Source organism: Lynx rufus, unplaced genomic scaffold, assembly GCF_022079265.1.
Source record: "Lynx rufus isolate CCGP_SWC_20201006 ecotype Redwood Valley unplaced genomic scaffold, mLynRuf1.p SCAF_9, whole genome shotgun sequence".
Classification (NCBI taxonomy): domain Eukaryota; kingdom Metazoa; phylum Chordata; class Mammalia; order Carnivora; family Felidae; genus Lynx; species Lynx rufus.
The window spans coordinates 1,917,340-1,945,078 of record NW_025814897.1 but is presented as its reverse complement, the minus strand read 5'-3'; the positions used below and the strand labels follow the sequence as shown (position 1 = coordinate 1,945,078).

General features: G+C 39.7%; 1 protein-coding gene across 1 annotated transcript in view; it reads right to left on the bottom strand.

Moving 5' to 3' along the window:
• DYNC2H1 (dynein cytoplasmic 2 heavy chain 1) overlaps positions 1-27,739 on the bottom strand; it is a 348,687-nt gene that overhangs the window by 23,920 nt on the left and 297,028 nt on the right. The window contains exons 86-88 of the mRNA XM_047072515.1: positions 20,477-20,586; positions 19,448-19,529; positions 4,025-4,141 (exon numbers count right to left, since the gene is read on the bottom strand). Of these exons, the coding sequence (XP_046928471.1) occupies positions 4,025-4,141; positions 19,448-19,529; positions 20,477-20,586 (309 nt within the window). The remainder of the gene's footprint in view (positions 1-4,024; positions 4,142-19,447; positions 19,530-20,476; positions 20,587-27,739) is intronic.

Here is a 27,739-nt window from a genome sequence, read left to right as displayed (position 1 = left end):
AGCCTAAAGCCTGCTTCGGATTCTGTGTGCTTCCCCCCACCCCTCCCGCTGCTCATGCTCTCAAAAATAAATAAATAAATAAATAAATAAATAAATAAATAAATAAAATATAAAAGGAATATTACATATATGTAATATATAATATACATGCAATATAATATAATTATATATATATATAAAATCTAAAAGGAATAAAAAAGTCATGGTGACAAAGGAAAATGAAAAAACAACAGTCCAAAAACACTGGCACACAACCAAAGCAGCTGTAAAAGAGGGAAATGTATATTGATGCAAGCCTGCCTCAAGAAACCAGAAAAACCTCAAATAATCTAACCTTACATCTGAAGAACTGTTAAAAACAACACAACAAAACCCTAAATTAGTAGAAGGAAAAAAAGATGAGAGCAGAAATATATGAAATAAATAGTAAAAAACATGGAAAAGAGCAGTGAAAGCAAGAGTTGGTTCTTTGAAAACATAAACAAGACTGCCATGCCCTTCACCAAATTCACCCAGAGAAGACAGAGAAGACCCAAATACACAAAGTCCAAAGTGAGACCCACGTAACACGTGGCACCTCAGAAACACACAGGATGATATGGCACTACTATGAGAGATTTCATGCCACCAAACTGGACAATCTAGAAGAAACGGAGACACTCCTAGAAACATAAAATCTTCCAAGAATGAATCGAGAAAAAAATAGAAAATCTGAACAGACTGAATACTAATAATCAAATTTAATCAGTAATCCCGAACTCCCAACAAACAAAAGTGTAGGGTCAGATGGCTTCACAAATAAATTCAACCAAGCATTTAAATTTTTTTATGCTTACTTTTAAGAGAGAGAGAGCACAAGCAGGGGAGGTTCAAAGAGAGGGAGACACAGAATCCGAAGTAGGCTCCAGGCTCTGAGCTGTCAGCACAGAGCTTGACCTCATGGACTGTGAGATCATGACCTGAGCTGAAGTCAGACGCTCAACCGACTGAGCCACCCAGGCGCCCCATCTACCCAACATTTAGGTAAGACTTAATATCTACACTCCCTAAACTATCCCAAACAATCAAAGAGGAAGGAAAACTTCCAAATTCATTGTACAAAACCCTTATTCTGACATCAAAATCAGACAAAAACACTACCAAAAAAAAAAAAAAAAGGAAATACAGACCAATAAGCCCGAAGAATATAGAGCAACAATCCTCAATAAAATATCAGCAAAGGACATTCAACAATAAATTATGAGGATCATTCACCATAATCGAGTGGAATTTATTCTACGGACATAAGGCTGGTTCGATGACCTGCAGATCATTCAGTGTCATAGACCACATTAACAAAGTTAAGGATAAAAATGACATTATCATCTCAATTGTGCCGAAAAAGCAAAAAAGTTTCAAATCCACTCATGATAAAAACCCTCGGCAGAAAAGGTTTAGAGGGAACATACCTCAACATAATAAAGGCCGTGAAGGACAAGCGTAGAGCTAACCATACTCGGTAGTGAAAAACAGGACTTTTCCTTGACGATCAAGGACCAGACAAGAAGTCCACTCCCACCACAAGTATTCAAAGTCACACTGGAAGTCCGAGACATAACAGACAACAGAAAGAAATGGCATCCAAAGGGGTAAAGAACTAAAACTGTCAGTGTTGGCAGATGACATGATGCTGCATGTAGAAAACCCTAAAGACTCCACAGAATACCATTAAAATAAATGAATTCAGTGAAGCTGCAAGATACAAAATCAATATACACAAGCCTGTTGCGTTTCTATGCACTCTTAACAAAAGAGCAGAGAAACTAAGGAAACCATTCCATTTATAGTTGCACCAACACGAAAAAAGCACCAAGAAAACACTTAACCCAGGAGGTGAAATACCAGTAACCTAAAAGTACAGAATTCTGATGAAATAAATGCAAGACAACACAAACCAGTGTTAACATATCCAGATCGAGAAGCGGAAAAATTAATGTTGCTAAAATGTCCACACCATTCAAAGCAATCTGTAGATTCAATGCAATCCCTATCAAAGTACCCACAGCATTTCTCAGAGAACTAGAACAAAGAATCCTTAAATCTGTATGGACCCATAAAAGACCCTAAATAGCCCAAGCCATCTTGAGAAAGAAGAACCAAGTTGGGGGAGTCACATTCCCAGATTCCAAGATAACCTATGAAGCTGTGGTGATCAGAACAGTATGGAACTTGCATAAAAGGAGACACACAGATAATAGAAAAGAAAGCCCAGAAACAAACCCAAGCTCATATGGTCAACCCATTAAAAAGAATACACAATTAAAAAACAATAATTGAGGCAATAAAGGGTGCTCGGAAAACTGACCATTACCTGCTGAAGAATGAAACTGGACCACTTCCTTACACCACACACAAAAATAAACTTAAAATGGATCAATGACTTAAATGTGAACCTGATACCGTATAGCTCCTAGAAGCAAACACAGGTAGTAAGCTCAGTGTTATGGGCCATAACCTTTTTCTAGGTATGTCTCCTCAGGCGAGGGAACCAAAAGCAAAAATGAAGTATTGGAACTACACCAAAATTAAATGCTTTAACACAGCAAGGAAACCATCAACAAAACGAAAAGGCAAGCTACTGAATGAAAGAAGGTATTTGCAATTACATATCTGATAAAGGATTAATACCCAAAATATGTAAAGAACTTACACAGGTCAACTCCCCTGCCAAAAACAAATGCTCTGATTACAAACTAGGCCGAGGACTTGAGTAGACATTTTTCCAAGAAAACATACAGATGAAAAGATGCTCAACATCACTAACATCAAAGAAGCACAGGGACCTACCAGCTTACACCTGCCCTAATGGCTAGTGTCAAAAGACCAGGGATAGCAAGCATTGCTGAGAATGTGCACAAAAAGGATCCTTTGTGCTCAGCTGGTGGGAATTCAGATGGCAGCCACCGTGGAGAATGTATGGAGGTTACTTAAAAACCTCAAAGTACAAATACCATACCTATTCAGTAATTCCACTACTGCATATTTACCCAAGAAAAACAAAAATACTCATTTGAAAAGATAAACATACCCCTCTATTTATTGTGGCATAATTTATAATAGCCAAGATGAGGATACAACCTCGGTGTCTCCTGAGAGATGACACGAGTGGACGCAGCAGAGTGTATGAATGGAGAGTGTGTATGTGCAGACACACACAGAGAACAGATAACTCAGTCCTGAAAAAGAATGAGATCTGGCTATTTGTGACAGTATGGATAAACCGAGAGAGTGTTACTCTAAGTGAAGTAAGTCAGAGAAAGACAAATACCATAGGACTCCATCTCTATGTGGAATCTAAGAAACAAATCAAACAAACCAATAAACAACACGGAAGCAGACCCGTAAACACAGAAGACAATCCAGTGGTGGCCAGAGGGTATGGGGGACGGACAGAATGGGTGGAGCGTTGTGGGAGGTACAGGCTTCCAGCTCTGGGATGAATCAGTCATGGGGACAAAGGGTACAACACAGGGAGTACAGTCGATGGTGTTCTATGCTGTGTGGGGACAGATGGCAGCTACACTCGTGGGGGACACAGCACAGACCTGCTGAACCCCTGTGCTGCACCCCTGACACTAATGTGACATGGTGTGTCAACTGTACTTCAATTTACAAAAAAGGACTGCTTTCTTCACGTGCCTACGCCCAGCATGGTGACCCCGTGTGACCGAAACCAGATGTGTACGAACCTGCCGACACTGTTAGCCACCGCATGGCTAACTGTGACCACACACGAACAACACGTGGCAATCCACATGATCACTAAAGGCTGTTTCTTACCAGGATATACGTGATTTAGAAATTAAAAACTATATTGCCATTCTTTCTGTAACAAAATAAAGATTTGAAAATGTCCTGTACATTGTAAAAATGATAAACGGCACAATATCTTGACTAGAAATCCGTTGCAGTGCAGGTGAGGTCAGAAAGTAAAGAGACAATACACAGACAAGACTACGCCATCACGAAGGCAGAGGCGCCTTACCTGGGGGATCCAGCCCACACAGCAAGGGAGGACGGGCGACACGCTGGGAGAGTCGTGCTGGTTCTCAGCGAGCCGGCTCCCGTCAAAGCTGCAGCCTTCCAGCAGCAAGCCGCCCATCTGCGGGGAAACAACAAGCTGTGAGATCACAGCCGGAAACGTCAGGTCACCGCATTCTAACGACCACGGATGCCAAGTATTATGAAAACAGAGATGAGGGTATTAAATCTGAAAACAGAAACGGGAAGACCCAGACCGGCGTTCACAGTGATCTCGCTGTAGACTGAATTCTCGATTTTAGTGGATACTTTATTATTTATTTATTGAGCAGATCGTTTAGAAAAAAATACAAATGTCATTAGTTACAACTGCAGGTATGTGGGCATTAGATTAATAGAAATATAACGGAAAATGCCAAAAAGTTACTCTTTCTCCAAGAGGGTGAAATAAAAGCATAATTAAAGGAGATTATGTGCTCCCTGCTTGGAATTCTGATGTCATTTAAAAAAATTTTTTTTAACGTTTTATTTATTTTTGAGACAGAGAGAGACAGAGCATGAACGGGGGAGGGGCAGAGAGAGAGGGAGACACAGAATCGGAAGCAGGCACCAGGCTCTGAGCCATCAGCCCAGAGCCCGACGCGGGGCTCAAACTCACGGACCGCGAGATCGTGACCTGAGCCGAAGTCGGACATTTAACCGACTGAGCCACCCGGGTACCCCTCTGACGTCATTTTTAAAAGAACAGAACGAAAGTCAGAAAGTTGAATGAAAAACACTTTAGACATGCCATGCAGAGCTGAGAGAATAAAAAAGAGTTAGGGACACCTGGGTGGCTCAGCCAGTTAATAAGCATCTGACTCTCGATTTTGGCTCCAGTCATGATCTCCCAGTTCGTGGGACCAAGCCCTGTGTCAGGATCTGTGCTGATGGTGTGGAGCCTGCTTGGGATTCTCTGCTTGTCCCCAGCTTGTGTGCAAGCACTCTCTCTCTCTGTTTCTCTCTCAAAGTAAGTAATCTTAAAAAAAAAAAGGTGATCTTTTTCTCTAAATTAACCTTTGTGTACATTTAGGAAATTATGAAACTAGAAATTACTTATTTTGGTAATATTCGTTCCATATTTCTTCCTCAAAAGTATTCATTCTTTTAGTTTCTGCACTGTGAATCTACCCTGAGTTTTTTAAAGGCATCAAATCTAAAATCAGTATTTTGTATTCAGAGCCACACCTACAGTCTCAGAAAATACAAAACAATCTTACGAGTGTGACAGAGTTTCAACATGTTAAATGAGTGCTCAACCTGCCCTAATGGCTAGTGTCAAATACCATTAAACATGTTTCAACATGTTAAATGAAAGTGCTCTAGAATTTAGAGTCATGACAACACTTTGCGCTGGTGGAGTGTGTATTTTAGGGAGTGGTGGAGGTGTGGGGAGACACTAGCAGACGCCTTGACCAACAGTTTTGAACAGCTAATTTTACAGCACGGTTGCCGTTCCACAGAAAGATGAACGACGTGTTTGCTTGCGCGAGAGCTGGAGTAACGACAGAATTACGGAACGCCTAACTTTAATATTCTCCAACAGCATTGACGTGATGATGTGCAGGCTACTTTAAGAGCTGGTAAAGCATGTTGGCCTTGAAAAAATGTTAATTAAAATTGAGAGTACCCGCTAATTTCAGTGCTAGAACCTCTCCAGGTAAGACCTCCGCCTAGGTAAGAGGTAAGGCCTCTTCTAAAAATCCCATCAAGTTTCAAGCTCCATTAGTCTGCCTAGAAATTTGTCAACACACTTCCCACTGACGGTGCCACAAGCTGGCTATTTAAGAGGAGTATACGGGGATAGAAACTCTTGCTGTTTCTCTCCTCACCAGGAAGGGCTGCTGAGAAACAGGCCTCTCCGGAGCCTACCCCTCCCTAGCCTGCGGCTCCTCATGGGCCTCCGACAGACGTCCTTAACTCCCCCAACCCTCCAACATGCCATCAAACTGCCCACGCCCGCCACCTGCAATCAGCACCTTCGAAATCTTTCCTTTTCTCTCCACACCCGCTCAGATTACCCTGTCCATCTGTGAAATTCAAAGACCTCCCCATTCCCTAGAATGAAATAATGTAAACATATTAGGGATTGGAATGATATCAACAAATGCTACCCTTGCTCCAAATGCAGTTATTCTTTAAAGAAAGGAGTGAAAGAAGACAGGCCCCAAATATTTCCCTTATTACTGAAAAAGACAGCATGGAGGATCTAATAAGTCTCTGGGCAAGTGGATTCCTAATATTAAAATCCAGAATTCATCAAGCTTAACAAGAACAGACACAGAGGCCAATGGAACAGAATAGAGAATCCAGAAATGGACCCACAACTATATGTCAACTAATCTTCAACAAAGCAGGAAAGAATATCCAATGGAAAAAAGACAGTCTCTTCAGCAAATGGGGTTGAGAAAACTGGACAGCAACATGTAGAATATTGAACCTGGACCACTTTCTTACACCACACACAAAAATAAACTCAAAATGGATGAAAGACCTCAATGTGAGAGAGTAAACCATCAAAACCCTATAGGAGAACACAGGCAGCAACCTCTTTGACCTCAGCCACAGCAACTTCTTACTCTACACGTCTCAGAGGCAAGGCAAATAAAAGCAAAAATGAACTACTGGAACCTCATCAAAATAAAAGACTTCTGCCCTGCCAAGGAAACAATCAGCAAAACTAAAAGGCAACCGACGGAATGGGAGAAGATATTTGCAAATGACATACTGGATACAGGTTAGTATCGAAAATCTATAAAGAACTTATCAAAATCAACACCTGAAAAACAATCCAGTGAAGAAATGGGCACGAGACATGAATAGACACTTCTCCAAAGGAGACATCCAGATGGCCAACAGACACATGAAAAGATGCTCAATGTCACTCATCATCAGGGAAATACAAATGAAACCCACAATGAGATACCACCTCACACCCGTCAGAGTGGCTAACATTAACAACTCAGGAAGCAACAGATGTTGGCAAGGATATGGAGAAAGAGGATCTCTTCCGCATTGCTGAAGAGATATGGATTTACTTGCCAGAATGCTCCCCTTTTAAAAATAAAAGTATTCAGGGTGTCTGGGTGGCCCAGTCAGTTACGTGGCCGACTCTTGATTTTGGCTCAGGTCATGATCTCAACGTTTGTGAGTCTGAGCCCCACATCAGGCTATGTGCTCACAGCATGGAGTCTGCTTGGGATTCTCTCTTTCTCTCTCTCTCTCTCTCCTTTTCTCAAAAATAAATGTTAAAAAAATCTTTAATAAAATATTTCAAACACACAGAAAAACATTTTTAAATGTGCATGTTCCTATGACTCGGTGTTATTGGACATTAACATACTGCCATGGTTGTCCCATATTTCTAAGCACGTAAACTGTAATAGACATGGTTGAAATCCTGTCTACATACTTTGCCTTTCCTGTTCTTCTTTGCCCTTACATGACCTCATCATTATCTGGAATTTAGCTCTACATCATTGTTAAATATACATGTAGCCATAAGAAATAAATGGTAGTTCCTCAGGTTTGCAACCTGTATGTTATACAGAATTTGGAGCCTGCTCTTTTTGTTCATCCCTGGTCTAGGTGCATTCATTTCGTTCTTTCACTTTTAACAGCTGCAGAGTATCTGCTGTGTCAACATTCAGCAAATGATTCATTCCTTTGCTGATGAACATCTAAGTCGCTGCTAACTGTTTACTAGTAAACACTCCAGTAAACATGATGGTACCTATCTCCTTAACCACATCTGCATAAATCTGACCGCACGCAATAAAGTTGCTAAGGTGAAGTGTATGGTCATTCTCAATTTTTCGTAATATTGTCAAACTGTTTCCCCAAAATCATGCTAATCACCTATGGTTAACTTATCCTGCTTAAGATTTATACTGTGCCACACCCTTGCCAATACTTGGTCTGTTGACATTTATGAATTTTGCCAATATATTAGATTTAATTTCATTTCCTGATTACCAGTGGAAACGAGTACTTTACGTTTATTCGCCATATCTTCTTGATCTTCATGTAAGCTGCCTACTGAAATCCTTTGCCTACTTTCTCTCTTCCCCACCAAGAGTTGTATTTTTTTTTTTTTTAACTCATCTGGGGAGAGAAGTCACCTCTCTCCCATGGAGGCACCAAGGCCATAACTACATAAAACACTACTCTGAAAGTAAAGACCAGCAGACGTGCTCGTCCGAGACTCAAGATACATAGAAAAAGCCACGTGGAGAAGAGCAGGAAGCAAACCCTGGCGTTGTGGCCACAGGCAGGTGGGAGGCCGTGGGCATAGAGCTCCTCTTGGACAGCAAGGGGATCAAGCCCGTATCAGGCACCACCCCCCAGGTGTCTATACTGGAAAGATGAGACCCCAAAACGTCTGGCTTTGAAAATCAGTGGGGCTTAATTCTGGGAGAGCCAGAGGTGGTGGGAAAGAAAGACTCCATTCTTAAAGGGCCAGCATACACTGTGAGCCGAGACCCAGCGCAGAAGTGGAGGCTGGAGAAGTGTGTGGCGTGTATGTCCAGGAGATTTAATGAGTAATTGTAGGGCACGTGTTGGAGGGTCATGAATCGGTGGGAACTTTCTCCGGGAACGGAAGCACTCACGGGGGCCATTTTACCTGCTCCCCATCAGCCAGGCTGGCCCAATGCTAGCAGAAAGCAGCTGTGACACTTCCGTATACCTTGGTGGCTCTGCTTGCCTCAGCCCGGCTCTCCCCGGCAGACCAGCCCTCGCAGGGACACCTCTCAAGTTGCTGCCACCCGCTAGACCCAGGTGGGCAGTCTCAGCATCCCCCCAAGACCCTGCTGCCCTGCCACACCTGGTGCCAACCCGGGCCAGGACCAGAGCCCTCTGAAGGCGACTTCCTCCAGACGTGGCGGGGAGAGGGACCCAGCCCCACCCAACATCGCTCCTCCCGCAGTGCATACGGACCCCTCAACAGCTATGCTAGAGGTGACCCTGCCACCAGGGTGCCTGGAGTAGTCAGAGCCACACACTGCGGCCAGAGGGCAGGAGGCTGGCCCTCCTCTTTGGCACAACTGCCAAGTCCTAGCAGGTGGGCACATGCAACCCACACGACAGATACTCCCGGAGTATCCGATCTGGTGACAAAGGGATGGTGCTTCCGAGCCACACAGGATGCTTTCTACGTAAGGCCACTACCATCGAGACTGGGACACATAAGTGACCGACATAATACAAAGAAACAAAAACAGAGAGACAAAATGAGGAGACAAAGAAATATGTTCCAAAAGAAAGAGTGACAAAACCACAGAAGAAGAACAAAATGAAACAGAGATGAGAAATCCACCCGATGAAGAGTTCAAAGTAAGGGTGATAAAGATACCTACTGTACTTGAGAGAAGAGTGGAGGAATTCAGTGAAAACTTCAAAGAGATAGAAAATATAAAAAAAGAACCAGTGAGAACTAAAGAATACAATCATGAAATAAAAAATACACTAATGTAAATCAACAGCAGAACAGAGGATGTAGAATGGGTGAACAACCTGGAAGACAGGTTGGTGGAAGTCAAGCTAAACAGAAACAAGAAAAAAAGTACCAAAAATATGGAGAATAGGTTAGGACCTCTGAGACAACATCCAGCATACTATCACTCACAATCTAGTGTTCGAGAAGAAGAGAGAGAGAGGAGACAGAAAATTTCTTTGAAGAAATAATAGTTGAAAAGTTCCCTAACCTGGGGAAAAAGAAATCCAGGTTCACAGAGCTCAGGAGGCCCAAATCAGACGAACCCAAGAAGGTCCACGCCAAGACACGCTAGAATTCACACGTCAAAAATTAAACATGAGACAACCTGAAAAGCAGGAGAGAAAGGCAACTAGTTCCATACCAGGGAAACCCCATAAGGCTATCAGCGGATCTTTCAGCAGAAACTTTGTAGGCCAGTAAGCAGTAACATGATATATTCAAAATGCTGGGAAAAAGAAAAAGAAAATCTACAACCAAGAATAAATAAGAATAAATGGCAAAGGAATCATTCAGAATGGAAGGATACATAAAGAGTTTTGCAGACAAAGTTAAGAGTTTGTCACCACTAAACAGCCGTATAAGAATTGTTAAAGGGACATCTTTCAAAGAAGAAGGCCAAAAACTAGAAGAAAATGATAGAAGGAGAATTCCACTGGCAAATCCAAACATATAGTAAAGGAAGTAGATCACTCACTTATAAAGCTAGTGTGAAGGTTAAAAAACAAAAGTAGTAAAATAAATCATATCTACAAAAATTAGTGCCAGGACACACAAAACAAGAAGATAAGACATTATATCATTATATATATATATATATATATATCTCATTATATCATATATATATAAGGGGAGGAGTAAACATGTAGTGCTTTGAGAATGTGTTTGAACTTAACTGATAATCAACTTAATATAGACTACCATAAACATAGAATGTTATAGAAGAACCTCACATGGCAACCACAAATGAAGCACTTTTAACAGATACACCAGAAAAGAAAGACAGAAAAGCATAACACTACAGGAAAGTCATCAACCAAAAGAAATCAAGAAGGAACTAACTAATCAGAAAACAATTAACAAAATGATAATAGTATGTACCTATAAGTAATTCCATGTAAGTGGACTAAATGGTCCAATCAAAAGACACTGGATGACTGGAGGGATAAACCCCTTACTCCCGAACCCAGAGCCATCTATAATCTGTATGGTACCTACAAGAAACTAACTTCAGATCTAAAGACATATACAGACTAAAAGTCAAGGTATGGGAAAAGATATTCCATGCAAATGAAATGAAAAAAAAAAAACCTAGCCAAATTTATGTCAGACAAAATAGGCTTTATGTAAGAAGAGAAAAAGAGGGGCACTAAATAATGAAGAAAGGATCAAGCCAACATAACAATTGTAAATATCTATGCACCCATCATAGTAGCACATAAATATATAAAACAAATATTAACAGACAAAAAGAGAAACTGAGAGTAATAATAGTAGGGAATTTTAGCAGCCATCCCATTTACATCCATGGGTAAATCATTAAGACAGAAAATCAGTAAGAAAACAGTGGCTTCAAACCACACATTGGATCAAATGGATTTAACACATATATAGGAACATTATGTCCAAAAACAGAATACACATTCTTTTCAAGTGCACATGGATCATTCTCCAGGAGAAATCACATGTTAGACCATAAAACAAGCCACAGTGAATGTAATAAGATTGAATCATATCAAGTATCTTCTCTAACCAAAATAGTTTGGAACTAGTAATCAACCACAAGAATAAAACTAAAAAAAAAAAAAGAAAAGAAACACACACACACAACACCAAAATACAACAACAACAACAACAACAAAACAACCCACATACACATGGAGGCTACAAAGAACAAATTAAAAAACGATGTACAGACAAATGAAAATGGGAACACAATGCTTCAAAATCTTTGGGGTATAGCAAAAATAGTTCTAAGAGTTAAATTTATAGTAATACAGGTGTATATCAAGAAATGAGAAAATGCACATAAATTATTTAAACCTACAATTAAAAAAATTAAAAAGAACGGGGCATCTGGGTGGCTCAGTCAGTTAAGTGTCTGACTCTTGATTGCAGCTCAGGTTATAATCTCATGGTTTATGAGTTTGACACCCTAATCAGGCTCCATGCTCACAGTGCAGAGCCTGCTTGTGAATCTCTCTCTTTCCCCCTTTCACTGCCTCTCCCCCAATAGTGCTGTCTCTCTCTCTCTCTCTCCGTCTCTCTCTCTCTCTCCAAATAAATAAAATAAACTTTAAAAAAGCTTAAAAAGGAACAAAGCCCAGAGTTAGAAGTAATGACATAATGAATAAAGGTGAGAGAGAAAACTGAAATAGAAAGCAAACAAACAAACAAACAACCCACAAAAACAAAACAAAACCCAAAAAACCAAACCACAATAGAAAAGACTAAACTAAGAGCTGGTTCTTTGAAAAAGATCAACAAAACCCATTAACCTATAGCCGGACTCCTTAAGAAAAAAAGAGAAGGCCCAAGCAAAATTAGAAATTAAAGAAAAACTGGGGTGGCTCAGTAGGTTTAGCATCCAACTTCAATTCTAATAATGGTCTCACAGTTCGTGAGTTCTAGCCTTGCGTTGGGCTCTGTACTGACAGGTCAGAGCCTGGAGCCTGCTTCAGATTCTGTGTCTCCCTTTCTTTCTGTTTCTTCTACACTCACGCTCTGTCTCTCTTTCTCTCAAAAATGAATAAATGTTAAAAAGAAAAAAAAATTAAACAGAAATAAAAAGAATAAAGAAATTAAGGAAAAATTAAAACAAAAATGAGGGAAATACAAAGAATTATGATTTTACTATGAAAAATTATACACCAATAAACTGAAAAATCTAGAAAAAAATGGTAATTATTACAAACGTAAAATCTTCCAAGACAGAAAAAAGAGGAAATCTGACCAGATGAATTGCTACTAACAAAACCAAATTGGGAACCAAAAAATCTCCCAATTAACAGAAGTCCAGGACCAGACGTCTTCACAGGTGAATTCTACCAAATATATAAAGAAGAGTTAATATCTATCCTCTCAAATTACTCCAAAAGATTGGAAAGGGAGGAAAACTTCTAAATTCATTCTATGAGGCTAGTATTACTATGATACCAAAACCAGATAGACATTACAAAGACACAAGAAAAAGAATAAAGAATATTACAGACCAACATTCCTGATGAACATAGATGCACAACTCCTCAACAAAATATTAGCAAACTGAATTGAAAAGACCATTCACCATGATCAAGTGGTATTCAACTCAGGGACCATGAAACCATAGAACCATGAAATCATCTCAACAGACGCAGAAAAAACATTTGATGAAGTAAAACATCCATTCCTGATAAAAACCCTCAACAAAGGGTTTAGGGGGAATATATCTCAACATAATACAGTCCAAATATGACAAAACCACAGCTAACATCATACTCAATCATGGAAAATGGAGAGCTTTTCCTCTAAGATCAGGAATAAGACAACAAAGTCCGCTCTTGCTACTTTTATTCAACATAAAGCATTGTAAGTGCTTGCCACAGCAATCAGCCAAGAAAAACAAACAAAAGGCATTCAAATTGGTTTAAAAAAAAAAAGTCAAACTGTCACTATTTGGAAACAACATGACACTATACACAGAAAGCCCTAAAGTCGGCACCAAAAAAAAAATTAATAATAAAAATTTACAATAAATAAATGAATTTGGGGAGCTTGTAGAATACAAAATTATTCAGAAATTTGTTGCACTTCTATCCAATAATAATGAACTACCAGGAAAAAGAAAATAAGAAAACAATCCCATTTACAACTGTATCAAGAATAAAATTCCTACGAAAAAAATGTAGCCAAGAGGGTGAAAGACTTGTATTCTGAAAATTATGATGATAATGAAAAAAACCGAATATGCCACAAACAACTGGAAAGATATTCCATGTTCATGGATTCCAGGAATATTTTAAAATGTCCATATTACCTAAAAAAAATCTACAGAATGCACACAATCCCTATCAAATTACCAATCGTATTTTTCACAAAATCAGAACAAAGAATCTTAAAATCTGTATGGATCCACAAAAGACCCTAAATGGGTTGAGAAAGAAGAACGAAGTTGGAGGTATCACAATCCCAGATTCCAAGATACACTACAAAGCTGTAGTTATCAGAACAGTATGGTACTGGCCCAAAAACAGACACACAAAACAATGGAACAGAATACAGAGTCCGGAAGGAAGCTCATTCTCTGGTAGTCAATTAATCCGTGACAAAGGAGGTAATAATATACAAAGGGGGGTGGGGAGAGAGTCCCTTTAGTAATGGTGGTAGGAAAACTAGACAGCTACATGCAAAAGAATAAAACCGGACCACTTACTTGTAAGCCATACAGAAAAATAAACTCAGAGTGAATTAAAGACCTAAAAGTAAGACCTGAAACCATAAATCTCCTGAAAGAAAACATAGGCAGCAAATTTTTGGACATTGCCCTTAGCAACATTTTTCTGGATCTGTCTACTCAAGCTAGGGAAACAAAAGCAAAAGTATACTATTGAGACATCAAGCTAAAATACTTTTTCCACAGTGAAGGAAACTATCAACAAAATGAAAAGGCAATGTACTAAATGGGAAAAAATATTTGCAAATGATATTTCCAATAAGGGGATAATATTCAGAGTATATAAAGAACTTCTAGAACTCAACATCAACACACACACACACATACACACACACACACACACACACACACACACACACACACACCAAAGAATCTGCCTAAAAAATGCCTAGAGGACCTGAAGAGACATTTCTTTAAAGAAGACATACAGATGGCCAATAAACAAATGAAGGAGGCTCTACATCACCAATTATCAAGAAAATGCCAGTCAAAACCACAATGAGATATCACCTCATCCAAATCAGAATGGATAATGATAATAAAAAGTCATGAAATCATACATGTCAGTGAGCATGTGGAGGAAAGGGATCCCTTGTACACTGTTGGTGGGAATGCAAATGTTCCATCCACGATCAAAAACAGTATCAAGATTCCTCAAAATATGAGAACTAGAAATACCATACAATCCAATTACTCCTCTACTGCGTATTTACTCCCCCAAAACAAAAATGCTAATCCAAAAAGGTATAGGCACCTCTACATGTATTGCAGCATTATTTCCATGAGACAAGATATGGAAGCAACATAAATGTCCATCGATAGAAGAATGGAGAAAGATGTGGTGTATACACACACTGGAGTATTACTGAGCCGTTAAATGTAACGAAATCTTGCTACTTGCGACAACATGGGTGGACCTAGAGAGTATTATGTATGTTAAGTGAGATAAGGCAGACAGAGAAAGGGAAATACCGTATGAGTATACTTACAGGTGGACCCTAAAACACAAAACACATGAACAAACAAACAATAACAGAAACAGACACATAAATACAGATTACAAACTGGTGGTTGTCAGAGGGTAGGGGTGGGAGGATGGGTGAAACAGGTGAAGGGACTAAGAGGTACAAACTTCCAGTTATAAAATAAGTCATGGGGATGAAAAGGACAGCAGAGAGTATATAGTCAGTGAAGACTGCACTTTGTGTGGTGACAGATGGCAACGAGACATACTGTGGCAAGCATTTAGTGTTGTATATAATTGTCAAAACACTATGACATATACCAGCAACTAATATACTGTATGTCAACTATCTTCAAATGAAAAAAAAAATTTAAAAAGGAAAGTCCTAAATCTTGAAAACTTTCAATAATCAGATTAATTGTACTATTCTCCTTCTTTGTTTATTTCATTTGTTCGAAATGTTTACTAAAATAAAATATTAAAAATAATTAGGAAAACATTGAAGACCAGAAGCATTTTTAAATTTTCTCTAGGAAATTACCTTCCCTGTCTAGAGCTAATATCCAATTGTTAGCCACACCACATGGGGCTACTGAGCACTTGAAACGTTCCTAGTCTGAAATGAGAGGTGCTATAAAAATACAGAATATTTACTGGATTTCAAGGACTTTGTACAAAGAAAGGACCAACTGCTCAAAAGGGTAATTTGTACCATTCACAATTTAAATATATTTATTATATGTTAAGGAAACAATATCACATACCTATATTAGGTTTAATAAAATGTATTAAAATTAATTTCATCTTGTTTTAATATAACTATTAGAAAATATAAAGTTAAAAAAAGGAAATAGAAAATCATACACACACACACACACACACACACACACACATACATACATGGCTGGGGGGATACAGTTGAGGGAAGGAAAGCACAGCTGTAGTGCAGAAAGAAGCATGAACAGGTTCCTTACAAGGTTGAAAGCTGGGGTTGGATAGACCAGAAGATGGAACTTAGTGCAGAATATCCCAGCACACAGATTTTGTCGGCATGGTATCAGTTAAAGCTCTCAAGTTTCATATAACAGAGCCTTACGAACAGGGTATTTGGGCCAGTCCTAACCCACTATATTCAGTCAGCATGAGAAAACAGCATTAAGTTGGCAAAGCAAGTTAAGCAGTACAGTCAACTAAGAGTGACAAATCCTTTAAACTGGTGGAAATATTTAAGACATTCAAAGCCATTAATACTATGAGAATATCAAACCAATTTAAAACTTCTGGCTGCTTCCATCACTTAAGGAAAACCATTTTTGTGGAGCTAGCTTCATTTATTTATTTATTTTTAATGTTTATTTCTGAAAGAGAGAGACAAAGCACGAGCAGGGAAGGGCAAAGAGACAGGGAGACACAGAATCTGAAGCAGGCCCCAGGCTCGGAACTGTAGCACAGAGCCCGATGTGGGGCTCAAACTCACAAACTGCAAGATCATGACCTGAGCCAAAGTTGGGACACCCAACTGGCTGAGCCCCTCAGACGCCCCTGTGGAGCTGGTTTAAATTTTTTTTTTCAACGTTTATTATTTTATTGGGGGGACAGAGAGAGACAGAGCATGAACGGGGGAGGGGCAGAGAGAGAGGGAGACACAGAATTGGAAACAGGCTCCAGGCTCCGAGCCATCAGCCCAGAGCCCGACGCGGGGCTCGAACTCACGGACCGCAAGATCGTGACCTGGCTGAAGTCGGATGCTTAACCGACTGCGCCACCCAGGCGCCCCTAAATGACCTTATTAGTTTGCACACACAAAATCGTGCAGACACCCACACTCAGCACTGTGTTACCTTACACTCCCCTGTGTTTGGAAGAACAGTGTCCACTTGATAATAAGATGACCATCTAGGCATGGTTACATTGTGCTATTTGAAAAATGAAAATTATCTTAAATACATGTCTTAATCTGAATAGTTTAAGCGCTCTTTTGGTTGTTTCTGTTTTGTTTTTTGTTTTTGTTTTTGTTTTTGTTTTTGTTTTTGTGGTAGATTTTCCACTGCTGGGCCAATCGAGTACAACCGCCGCTCACACTCACTTGGGGAGGATGTGTCTAAGCTCCTAACCCCAATTCTGGTGAACAGGTCTCCTCGGGACACCTTAGCACCCAAACGTCTCATTCCTTCCTTCTTTTCACTTCTATTTCTCCACAAGGTCCACGAAGGAGGGGATCGGTACCTGGGCGGCCCCCGCCCAGCAGGAAGCAGCTGAAGTCAAGTGGCAGCCCTGCGTGGCTCCCTGCCTCCACCGGGTCCCAAAGCAACAGGAGCTCTCAAACACAATTCAGATCCAAAGTTCTGCAAGTGAACTAATCCCCTTAAAAATACGATTTAAAAACCCTCCTGTTTTCAGAGATCCTCACAATAAATGTTTCAAGGAAGTTATTATGTAAATCCATCGATAAACGAGACAACAAGGACTCAGATTACTCCATTAAAATTGCTTAAAGGCACACGACTCTTTTTGGAAAACTAAGATTACAATCTTGTTTCACTGACTATCAGCCTTTTCCCCCCAACCTACAAGGCATAATGTAGAAGCCTGGTGCTTTCCGGTTATAGAATATTTTATTCCCATTTTGTAAGAACAGAGGCAACACAGTTATGGAAATATTAACATGCTCTGACTCAGAATATAACTCATTTCCTTGCTTTTATACCGCTGTATATCCGAACAGTGATGTCACATACTGTATGTGGGGCTCACAGCTGCCAGAGACCACGCAACCTGGTCAAGTGAGTGGCTCCTGGATTCTACGTGTTCCCCCGCCCTCCCCCCACCACTTTCCTTAACAGCCGGGCAAAGGTGTATGACCACCAGCAACACAGGCTAGGGGCGAAGGTTCAAATAAAATGCAATGGTAGGAAAGAAAACCCTTCTAATTTCCGCAGCTTAAAGGGAGAATTTTATAGCAATCTGTGGAGAGTCAGAGGAGAAGGGTCTAGCTTATTGTGAGCGATCAGAGTTCTGGCACGGGTACAACAGCCTTTCAGCTGTGGCTACACCTCCCGCAGCCCAGCCACTCGCCCCTGCGCCCCCAACCACCAGTTCCACAGGGCTTAACTGTGGACCGTTTAGGCCACGGCAACAGCTTCACGTATTTGGGCTACAACAAAACCGGAAAACATCACTACTCTCGTGGGACTGTGATCCAGGGGAGTCAGGCAGACAGCAGATAACAAACATAACCAATAAATTCTACAGTATGTTATCAAGTAGTAGTGAGATGAAAAGAAAACTGCTAAATTGGAACCACAACAGTGAAAACAGGACCTACAAAAAGTCAGTGGCCTAAGGTTGACTAAGTCCAAGAACTGTAGTCTTGGGTTTAATTTATTTAAAAACTCAATCGGGGGCACCTGGGTGGTGCAGTCGGTTAAGCGTCTGACTCTTGGTTTCAGCTCAGGTCATGATCTCATGGTTTGTGAGTACAAGCCCTGCATCGGGCTCTGTGATGACAGCATGGAGCCCGCCTGGGACTGACTGACACTCTCTCTCTGCCTTTCACTGCACTCTCTCTCTCAAAATAAATAAATAAACTTTTTAAAAATGAAGAGGAAAAAAAAGAAAAACTGAATTACACGTGCTGCACTAGGACAGATCCTGGGGACTTACAGTGGGAAGCGCTGGTGTGTCCTAAGGCGGGACCAGGCGGGATGCGTATCCTAAGGGTGGATGGAGCGGGGGAAACACGTGTCCTAAGGTGGGACCGGGGTGGGGGTGGGGAACACGTGTCCTAAGACAGGACCAGGGGGCACATGTGGAGAGCAACCAGAGGCCACACGTGACCGTCAGCAGCAGGAGCGTATAGACGGGGTGCAGGGCTGGGCCAGGAGAGGTCGGCTAGGACACATGGCTGGTGTGGAGGGAGGAGGGCGGAGCTTGGAGAGGGCCCCCTGCAGACTTTTAACCGGTTTTGTTACGAACATTCAAATGATTGCCTACTGTTGCACCCTCGTTACAATAAAAGTAATGGAGTTTTCACAGGAAAGCTACCAGGGAACGTTTATGCTGCAAAAGACGGCTTAACTTTCCTTTAACACGGACGGCCTGGACTGACACTGCACTAACTATCAGACTGTAAAGTCCCCGAGGATAGGACTCAGTCTGTTTGTCGTTACAATATTTTACACGTGCTTTATTGTAGAGTTAATCCTTACTGGATTGAATTCTAGAGCGGGAAGCCCAACAGAAGTTGAAGATTTTTATCATTCTGTACCAAAAGTTACATTTGCAAACATGTTGTGTCCCTAAGATTCCTATTTTTGCATTAGAAAAGATTGTTTTGTACAAGTTGTTTCATCCTGAATCTTAACTTGGATTTTTCACACAGGAAATACAATCTACTTCTGCTGACCTTGTACTAAAGAGAGCAATGGGTTTGAGACTGGAGTCACACTTGGTAATATTAGTTTTAGACTCAGATAAACATCAAAAATTAATAAAATACCTTAATCTGCAGCTTTGCTTCTTGCAGTCGGCCTTTCCACGAAGCTACAAATTTCAGGCTATCTACAGAACAGCCCGTCGCCCTGGAAAAGTAAAGCGTCAAATGTCAGCAAAAATAATCCTCAACAATTAAACTACCAAGAGTAACGGAAAACAGATAATTCCCTATTTATCTGTAATTGAAATATTCACAATGTGCAAGTAATCAGAGCTCTTAAACGATGCACAGTATCTTAGGCTTCCTACTAAGTTTGTCAAGTTAACCGGTAACGTCAGTCTCCTCTTCAAGGCAGCACAAGTCCCTTAAGCATTCGGCCTTTCGTTTTTATTTTACCGTCTCCGTTTGACCGTGACCCTGAAATGCAGGCCCGTGGTAAGTGTCTCATAAATACTTATCAGTTGAGCTGAAATGTTGGTATTTATACCACGATCCTAAGGCACTACAAATTGAAATCCCCCAAGTCTGTAAACAATAACTAAATTTGGTTCAGTTTATTTTTCCACCGTGCAGCTCTTTTATTACATTCTAATTTATTGAAAAAAAAAATCAGTGTATACAGGACACAATCATCCAAGTGTGTTTTAAAAAAGAGCTCGATCTTAACTACCAAATCCTGCCCCCCACCAAGAAGCCTGGTCAGCAACGTCCAACAGAATTTTCTGCAGAAATAAAAACATCTTCATGCAGCGCAAAGTGGTAGCCACTGCGCAACCGGATGTGGCCGGTGTGAGTGAGAAATTACATTTTTACTTTTACTTCGTGTTGACCCCTTTAACTATACACGGCTCCATAGCACCTCCACCAGTCCTATCAGACAAGGCATGTCCGGATCAATCAGCAACATTTAAAAACCAAATTTCACCTGTTTCAATTCTAATAAAAAACATTGTCATTAAAAGCACTGCTTTTTAAACTCAAAGTTAACTGTGTTAAGAAATGTCAAGTATTAGGAAATAACACGACTCCCTTAATTCAATAGTCGGTTTACTTCCTGACAAGGAAGGACAGTAAGCGGAGACCTTCACTTACCGTGCAGTTTCCTGGCGAAGAGCGTTGAGAAACGTGTCTGGGTGGAACAGTTCTGACAGGTCAAGTGTATCAGAGAGAAGAGCCTGTTTCTCGGCTCTCTCCACCCAGCTCTAGAGGGGAAAAAAGAAGACAGAAACCCACTTAAAAACTCTGTAAACTTGAAAGACAAACTATTAAAGAACTCTTATGCAAAAGTAACATTTAATAAGACAATTATGCCGTTTCAAATTGCTTTGAAATAGAGTCTGGAAAAAAAAGAGATTTCTACTTTACACTGTGAAGTCTATTGTACTCTCTTTGACATATTTATCCATCATAAAAAAAGCTTCCTTGCACAACCTTCTGCTGGTAAAAATCCACTCAAAATAAAATGTCTAAAAGATGAAAAATAACGTAACACACAGCATGTGAGCGTGGGCTGGCGCCTCGCCTGGTCCTGGGCGGTCACCCCCAGTACGCTCAGCTGACCAACGGAGCACTGGGTGTGCGGCTGGAATCCTCAGGGCCTCCAAGTCCTGGAAATGCGACTCAGCTGGGGTCCAGTTCCAGATCTCAGTGTAAATTTGCCCCCTCCCTCACTGAACCAAGCGTTAGAGAGGAGGGTAACGTCCAAGAAGAAAGGATTCTGTGTTAAAAGGTGTTTTTGTACAGACTTTTCTTCTTATCTGGCATTTTATAAATCCATTTATACTCCATTTGATGAAACACACATCACCATCAAGTATATGAGTAAAATAAAAAAAATACCATTTGGAACAAATAACAAAAACAACAAAGTCTTGTGCAACACTTACTATGTGCTTTCCTTGTATTAACCCATTTTATGCTCACGACAGCAATGGAAGTTAGTGTGGTACTCGTTTTATAGTCAAGTGAGGAAACGGAGGCAGAGGAAATAAATTCGGGAGCCTTAAGTGATTTGTTTCTCTGCAATACCCCTGGCAGGTGCTCAGGTGACTTTAGAGGAAGATACCTTCCTGGTAACGTCTCAGTCGGTCTGTCATCTCACCTTGTGCACAGAAATGGTACCAGGGTAACGTTGTGGGTACAAACTTGCAGAAACGTCATTTACTCAGTAATCCATTTTGTATGATTTATAAACAGTCTAGCGAAAACTGTATTTATTTAATTTATAACTGTACAAAAAAGCTGTGTTTCATGCACTGTAATACCCTGCATTTACACCTGTCAGCCAGGTGTAGAACAGGAGAAACTAAACTCTCCAAACCTACTGTTTGCATTAACATCTTAACGCACTTGACTAGTCCTTCTACCCCACAGCAAAAATGTTCCTATGTCCCTACTGTCAGTTGAAAATATGCTTATTTAAAAAGCAGAAACAACTTAAAAGAGAGCCCTTTAACAGACTACAATGGTTTCCTCTTGGATATTATCCTTTAAAACAGTAACACTTCATATAGTACCTATTTTCAATCAAGTACATTTAAATTATTCATTGTTTATTTTGTTTACTCCATATGAAATGTTTTTATGATCTCTGCCTTCTATTTTCATTAGCTGAACACAGCTAACAAATTATGCTTGTGTGATCTTTTGTTATAAGTAATATTTAAAGCATACATATTTCAAATTAATACTATCATTCAATTAATTTCTTAAAATTAAATTTTAATTCAAAAATTTCAGAAGAGTTCTTGCCAGTAACAGATGCACATATGTTCAAATTAATTAAAAATTAAAGTGTGGCTGATAATCAGATTTTTACTTCAAGTCTGAATTAATAAAATAGCAAAAACAGGAAAAGCCTCTATAGTACAAATGTTTTTATTCGCCCGTAAGTGGCAGTGGGGGATCTTTTTGGTCTGTTAATCTTAAAGGTAGACTAAAGGAAAGGCATATTTGGTAAGATAAAGTTTAAATAACAAAGATTCTTTTAATATGTATACTGTCTTTGAATAGCAAACTTCACAGTAAAGGACACAGTGAAAGACATTTGAAAGATTACACTTAAACCTGCACATGGATGTTTACAGCAGCTTTATTCCTAACTGTCGACACTGGGAAGCATCCAAGGTGTACTTCAGCAGGCGGATGGAAGAATAAAGCGTGGAGCATTAGACAACAGAATATGACTCAGCACTAAACAGCAAGGAGCTATCAAGCCATGGCAAGACATGGGGAATCTTAAATGCAAAGGACTCAGTTAAAGAAGCCAATCAGAAAAGGTGACATTAGTATATGATTCCAATAACATAACCACCTTCTGGAAAAAGTCAAACTATGGAGACAATAAAAAGGGCAGTGGTTAGCCGGGGTAGGGGAGGAGAGGATGAACAGGCGAGGATGGGGAATTTGCAGGACAGTGAAAACAGTCTGTAAGGTGCAGTAATGATGAGTATGTATCATTATGTATCTGTCCAATCCCATAGACTGAAAATACCAACAGCAAATCTGAAGGTAAACTGTGGACACTGGGTGATTATAATGCGTTGATGTAGGTTCATCCTCTGTTAAAAAAAAAAAAACAACCCCAAAAGTTCTCCTCTGGTGAGTGATGTTGATAATGGGAGGCTATTCATGTGTGGTAGCATGGGGTATATGGGAAATGTCTGCACCGTTCCCTCAATTTTCTCATAAACCTAAAACATCTAAAACAGTAAAGGCTGCTTTATGTAATTATGTATGCATGTAATTTTGAGAGAGAGTGTGCATGCTCACCTACCTGAGTGGGGGAGGAGCAAAGGGAAAGGGAGAGAGAGAATCCCAAGCAGGCTCCATGCCCAGTGTGGAGCCCAACATGGGGCTCATTCTCACCACCATGAGCTCATGACCTGAGCCAAAATCAAGAGTCAGACACTTAACCACTTGAGCCTCCCAGGTGCCCCAGTAAAGGCTATTTTAAAAACATTTAAACTCGGGGCACCTAGGTGGCTCAGTCGGTTGAGCATCTGACTTTAGTTCAGGTCATGATCTCACAGCTCTGAGTTCGAGCCCTGCGTCGGGCTCTGTGCCGACAGCTCGGAGCCTGGAGCCTGCTTCGGATTCTGTGTCTCCCTGTCTCTCTGCCCCTAACCCACTCGCATTCTATCTCTGTCTCTCTCAAAAATAAACAAACATTAAAAAAAATTTAAAGAAAGCATTTAAACTCATTTTTAAGAATAGAAATAAAGACACAAGTATAATAATCTTTAATGAGCAGCAATATGCACATATGGATTGGGCTTTCAACAAAGTTGTAGGTGTATTAGTTGAAAAATATTTCTCAGTAAGTGTTTTTCTTTCCCCTTGGCTATTAGCCACTTTCTTTTTAAAGGATTAAATCTGAGAATGAACGAAACATCTGGGTCTCTATGATTATGAAACTGTTTACCTCTAATTCCTCAAATGATGTATAATAAATGTAATTACGGAGATACGCAAATAAAGGGTTGGGTGAGTTTTTGAACACTGTGTGTGTACACACACACACACACACACACACACTTAGAATTACAGGCAGTATAACTTTGAAACTGGAATGATCCACAGAGATCATCTAGTGCAGTTCCCTTATTAGCACACAAATATAATGATGTTTTCCTAAGCAATATAGGACAGTTTTAAAATAATGCAATATTTGGGATGCCTGCGTGGCTCAGTGAGTTGAGTGGCTGACTGCAGCTCAGGTCATGATCTTATGGTTCATGGGTTCAAGCCCCGCATCGGGCTCTGTGTTGACAGCTCAGAGCCTAGAGCCTGCTTCACATTCTGTGTCTCCGCCCCTCGCCCTCTTGCACCCTGTGTCTGTCTCTCAAAAGTAAAATAAATAAACGTTAAAATAAAATAAATAAAATTAAATAAAATACTGCAATATTTTATCAAAAAATATGCTAGTGATGGAAGCAGAACTTATGAATTCAAATGACATTCATTCACTCATTTAGAAGCATTTACTGAAAGCAAGGAGCCTATCATCTTGTTAGAGGAGATAAAACATGCACAAATGACTGATAAAAAGTATTAAGTGGAGACAGTCCAAGAAGATGCTGAATTTACCTCCTCCCACTGACACACAAAATCTGCATGCACCTATAGAGTAATTCCTCCTGGAGAAGAGCTGAGGACCAAATGAAAAGCTTCTGTACAATAAACAAAAAAGAGACTTATAGAGAAGGGCAGAAGACATGCGAAACAAGATAATGATGGAACCTCATTCCCAATGTGAAGACTGGCAGTGTTGGGAGATATCACTGAGGGGCCTGCCCTCACAAGTGCCAACCCTGGGACAGAGCAACAAAACAGCGGTTTAAAGGGCACATAGACTAATACGGAAAGAAGACATTCTCAACATAATAAAGGCCATATATGGCAGACCCAGAGCTCACATCATACTCAATGGTGAAAAGCTGAAAGCATGTCCTCTAAGATCACAAATAAAACAAGATTGTCCACTCTCCCCACGTTAATGTGACACAGTACTAGAAGTCCCAGCCACAGCAATTAGGCAAGAAAATGAAATAAAAGGTATCTGAATTGGAATGGAAGACTTAAAACTGTCACTATTTGCAGATGACATGATGCTATATATAAAAAACCCTAAAGATGCCACCAAAAAACTATCAGAACTATAAATGAATTAAGAAAAGTCACAGGATGCAAAACTAAGAAACCCAGAAATTTGTTGCATTTTTATACTTAATAATTAATTCCAAGAGAAGTTAAGAAAATAATCCCATTTATAATTATATCTAAAAGAAAGAAATACCTAAGAATAAATTTAACCAAGGAGGTAATACACCTGTACTCTGAAAATTGAGATATTTGATGACAGAAACTACTGAAAACACAAATAAATGGAAAGATATGCCATGTTCATGGATTAGAAGAATACTGTTAAAAATGTCTGTGCCACCCAGGGGCGCCTGGGTGGCTCAGTCAGTTAAGCGTCCGACTTCGGCTCAGGTCATGATCTCACAGCTTGTGAGTTCGAGACTCACATCTGACTCTGTGTTGACAACACAAAGCCTGGAGTCTGCTTCAGATTCTGTGTCTGTCTGTCTGTCTGCCTCTCTCTCTCTCTCTGCCCCTCCCCAACTTGCGCTCTCTTTCTCTCTCTCAAAAATAAATAAAAACATTAAAAAAATTTTTTAATTAAAAATAATATCTGTGCTACCCAAAGCTATCTACAGATTCAATCCCTATCAAATACCAATAGTATTTTTCACAGAACTGTAACAAAGAATCCTAAAATTTGTATAGAACCATCAAAGACACCAAACAGCTAAAGCAATCTTGAGAAAAAAGAAAAAAGCTGGAGTTATCACAATCCCACACTTCAAGATATACTCCAGAGCTGTACTAATCAAAGCAGTATGGTACTGGTACAAAAATAAACACACTGATCAATGGAACAGAATAGAGAGCCCAGTAATAAACACATGTTTCTATAGTCAATTAATGGACAAGGAGGCAAGAATATACAATGTGGAAAAGACAGTCTCCTCAAGAAATGGTGCTGGGGAAACTGGACGGGTACATCCAAAGAATAAAACTGCACCACTTTCTTATACCATATATGAAAATAAATTAGTAATGGATTAAAGATTTGAATTTAAGACCTGAAACCATAAAACTCCTAGAAGAAAACAGGTAGAAAGCTCTTAGCAATGTTTTTTTTTGCAACAGTCACCTCAGGCAAAGTCAACAAAAGCTAAAATAAAGAAGTAAAATTCCATCAAATTAAAAAGTCTTAGCAGAGTGAAGGAAACCATGAACAAAACAAAACATCAACCTACCTAATGGGAGATTTATACAAATCACACATTTCATAAAGGGTTAATCTTCAAAATACATAAAAAATTACATAAATTAATACAAAAAACATTAAAAAAACAAGCAGAGGACTTAGACATTTTTTTTTTCTAAAGAAGACATACAAATGGCCAATAGACATGTGAAAAGACGCTCAGCATCCCTCATCATCAGGGAAAACCACCATAAGCTATCACCTCATACCAGTCAGACTGACTAATATCAAAAGGACAAAAAGTAACAAGTCCTGGCAAGAATGTGAAGAAAATGAAACACTCACGCACCATTTCTGGGAATGTAAACTGCTACCATCATTATGGAAAACAGTATGGAGGTTCTTCAAAAAATTAAAAATAGAAATACCATACAATGCAGCAATTCCATCTCTAGATATATGCTCCAAGAAACTGAAAACACCAATTTGAAGAGATATATTCACCACTGCCGCCCTATTTGTAACAGCCAAGATGTTGAAGCAGTCTGAGTGTCCTTCAACAGATAAGTGGATAAAGAAGACTGGATATTTATACAATGGCCTATGACTCAGCCAATAAAAAAGAACGAAATCTCACCATTTGCAAAAACAATGGTGGACCTAGAAGGTATGGTAAACAAATCAGACAGAGAAAGAGAAAGACAAATACAGTACAATCTCACTTATATGTGGAATCTAAAAAACAAAACAAACAAGAGAAAACAGGAACAGACTTACAGATATAGGAAAGAAACCTCTGGTTACCACAGCAGGAAGTTTATGGTGGACCAGGCAAAACAGAGAAAGACACTTAAGAGGTACATGCTTAAAGTCACGAAATAAACAACTCATGGGTAGGTATTGTACAGCACAGGGAATACAGTCAATAATATTGTAATAACTTTGTAATATGACACATTGTTAACTAGACTTATGGGGATCATTATTAAATGAATAGTCATGTTTGAATATTTTGTGTAATGTCTAAAATGTACATAGTCATGTAATGTTCTGTACATCTCTGTGACGTACATCACTATGACATACATGTAGAACCAGCAGGATGTTCTATGTCAATTATAATTCAATTAAATAAAAAGGGTATTATGTGGAAAGCCACAAAAGAAACGAATAATGTCTCATGAGAGTTCTACTCCTCTATGAACCGATATATATAGAATTTTGAAGGAAAAATGTTTTCCCTTAAAAATTTTGTATCTAGGGGTGCCTGGGTGGCTCAGTCGGTTAAGCGGCCGACTTCGGCTCAGTTCATGATCTCACGGTCCGTGAGTTCAAGCCCCGCGTCGGGCTCTGTGCTGACAGCTCGGAGCCTGGAGCCTGTTTCAGATTCTGTGTCTCCCTCTCTCTGACCCTCCCCCGTCCATGCTCTGTCTCTCTCTGTCTCAAAAATAAATAAACGTTAAAAAAAAATTAAAAAAAAAATTTGTATCTAGTTAACTTACATTTCATTTGTTAATACAACTAAGTATCACAACTAAGCCTATATATATACAGGCTAGAGTTCAGAAAATAAATAC